This window comes from Aplysia californica, unplaced genomic scaffold (genome assembly GCF_000002075.1).
Source record: "Aplysia californica isolate F4 #8 unplaced genomic scaffold, AplCal3.0 scaffold00012, whole genome shotgun sequence".
Taxonomy (NCBI): domain Eukaryota; kingdom Metazoa; phylum Mollusca; class Gastropoda; order Aplysiida; family Aplysiidae; genus Aplysia; species Aplysia californica.
Genome location: NW_004797282.1, coordinates 2732599 through 2734945, shown reverse-complemented (window position 1 = coordinate 2734945; position 2347 = coordinate 2732599). Strand labels below are relative to the sequence as shown.

Here is a 2347-nt window from a genome sequence, read left to right as displayed (position 1 = left end):
TTTATGTGTGTATGTGTATATGCTTAGGGAAAAGAGTGTGTGTGTATGTATGGGTACGCGTTTGTGCATGCGTGTGTGTATGTAACACCAAATCAATGTGCCAGCGTATAGACAATAAAGATCTGTCATCGTATTTTATCTCAAATTTTCTTTTTAGCAATAGAGGCAACAATAATGTCAATTGATCCTACTTTTTAGTAGAGATGCTCTACCTAAATAATATATTGTAAGTTTGTAATGATTTACAGTTATTTTATAGTAAATTGGTTTAGAATATACTGAGGTTAAGTTTTTATTGTTTTCCTTTTAACCGCAACTGGCGTCTTCTCATCTGAACCTGATTTATTTTCTTATTTTTGTTGGGTTTTTTAAAAACTGTAGACAAGTGTAGTTAGTCTCACATGTGTGTTTGAAATGCAAGAACCTCCGGTCTGTGTCTTGTTTATTGATTGACAGCAAAAAACAGTGAAACTTGACGGGGTTCTCTAATTTTTTTGTGCAGCTTTTTGCTGTCTTTCAAAACTGTTGACTCCCTCCTCTTGAGGGTGCTCTGATAGCTTAATTGGTATCATGGTGGACTACGGAGTAAATAGCCCTGGTTTGAATCTCAGGCTGGGCGTTCTTGAATTTTGGACGTTTTTGGAGTTCTCAAGGCTCTCAACCCGTTTGGCTCAGTCCCATTGGATGGAGACGGATGTTAATTTTAGAGTTCTCGCCTCTTAAAAGACCTAAACTTGAAGTGTTGTTTAGGACTTTAGACCCATATGCATACTTTTCCTTTCTCTCTTTCTGTCCTGGACTGGCAGGTTCTTAACCATGAGCAGCACGAGAGGGCTGGGCAGAATGAGTATAACTTTGACCATCCCGATGCTTTTGACTTTGACCTAATGATCTCCACAATCCGGCGATTAAAAGACGGCAAGAGCATCAATGTGCCTATCTACAATTTTGCCACACATGCGAGAGAGAAGGAAATGGTGAGCGTTTCAGTTTTGTAACTATATCTTTCTTCATATCGACTGCTCGGCGTAAGACTCATTCTTGCATCACTTTTCATAGTGGCATGTGGTAGAGTCTTTACTCCTAGCTGTCGATATTGTTCTGTTCTCTTTCTCTTTGTCTCCTGCTCTTGAGTGCTTGTAGTCTTCTGGGGTTTTAAAAATTTTATTGTATATTTTGATATCATTTCTCATTTTGATGCATTGTAGTTTCAGGAATTTATTTATTCTGTTTAAGGTGTTGCTCAGAGACAACAATGCTTTTATTCCCTGATGTGGCTTTGTGAAAGCACAGTTGAAATCATCCAAATCGGCCAAGGAAAAAAAAGCTTGCTTTAGACAGGTAGAAACAGGGTAATTATTTTATTATAATAGAAAAAAACCTTAGGTGGGAAATGGTAATTTGTTCAGGGGGTTGTTTGCGATAGTTGAGCTGTAGAACAGGTTTGACGGTATATGGTGCTATCATTTTTTACGTCAAGGCCATAGGTTTTGCAGGTAGTTGGAGGGTGTCAGCAATACGTCTTACTTCTTCTCCCTCTGTCCATTGTTTCTATCTGTCTATCTTTGTCTTACTTTTTTCCCTGCAGTAAATGAGCATTACTGAGTCAATGTGCTTTTCTTTACTCAAACATACCAAAGGTCTTTCCCAAACAAAATTTTTATTCTTCTGTCATTTTCTGACTGTGAGTGTACTAATGTTATGATGGTGGCGATAGGCTTTCAGAATTTCCTAAATTTCACATGACAGTCCTGCGTTTAGTAATCAAGAATTTGAGAGCCGTATCGCATGTCCTACTCTAAAACCAGCCCCACTTAATGTAATTTTATTCGTTGTTATGTAAACTGATTATATAATGTTGGTGTCCCAGATTGAGTTTCCCAAAACTCGTCAAGCGTGCAATGCGTTCATTTTGACTTCTACGTTTTCCTCCACAGAAAACAATCTATGGGGCCAATGTTGTCATATTTGAGGGAATCATGGCTTTTGCCAATCTCGAACTTCTCGAGGTGAGGGGCGTTTTTCTTGTTTTTCTTTTTCGATTTAGTTTTGGTGAGAGTTTTAAGGCACCTGCAACACAATCAGGTCATTTAAGTGCTGAAGCTGAGAGCTGTTATACGAGTGTAACATACAAAGAAAAGAAGGAGGATAAATGAAGGCATTAGATGTTTGCAGGAAAGAAGGAGCAAATCACACCACAGCACCTGTCAACCACCCTCTGCTTGTTTTTCTCTCTGCAGAATGATAGGGAGAACGTCTGCATATATGGTTCTTACCCAGAAAATTGAATTTCCGTAGTTTGCTGCCTACATTAGGCTCACATGTTTTTCTTTTGAAGGGGGGGGGG

The 2347-nt window shown here is 38.8% G+C and overlaps 1 protein-coding gene across 1 annotated transcript in view; it reads left to right on the top strand.

The window, feature by feature from the left end:
• LOC101852292 (uridine-cytidine kinase-like 1) overlaps nucleotides 1–2347 on the top strand; it is a 25452-nt gene that overhangs the window by 7475 nt on the left and 15630 nt on the right. The window contains exons 4-5 of the mRNA XM_005090077.3: nucleotides 807–977; nucleotides 1938–2009. Coding sequence (XP_005090134.1) covers nucleotides 807–977; nucleotides 1938–2009 — 243 coding nt within the window. The remainder of the gene's footprint in view (nucleotides 1–806; nucleotides 978–1937; nucleotides 2010–2347) is intronic.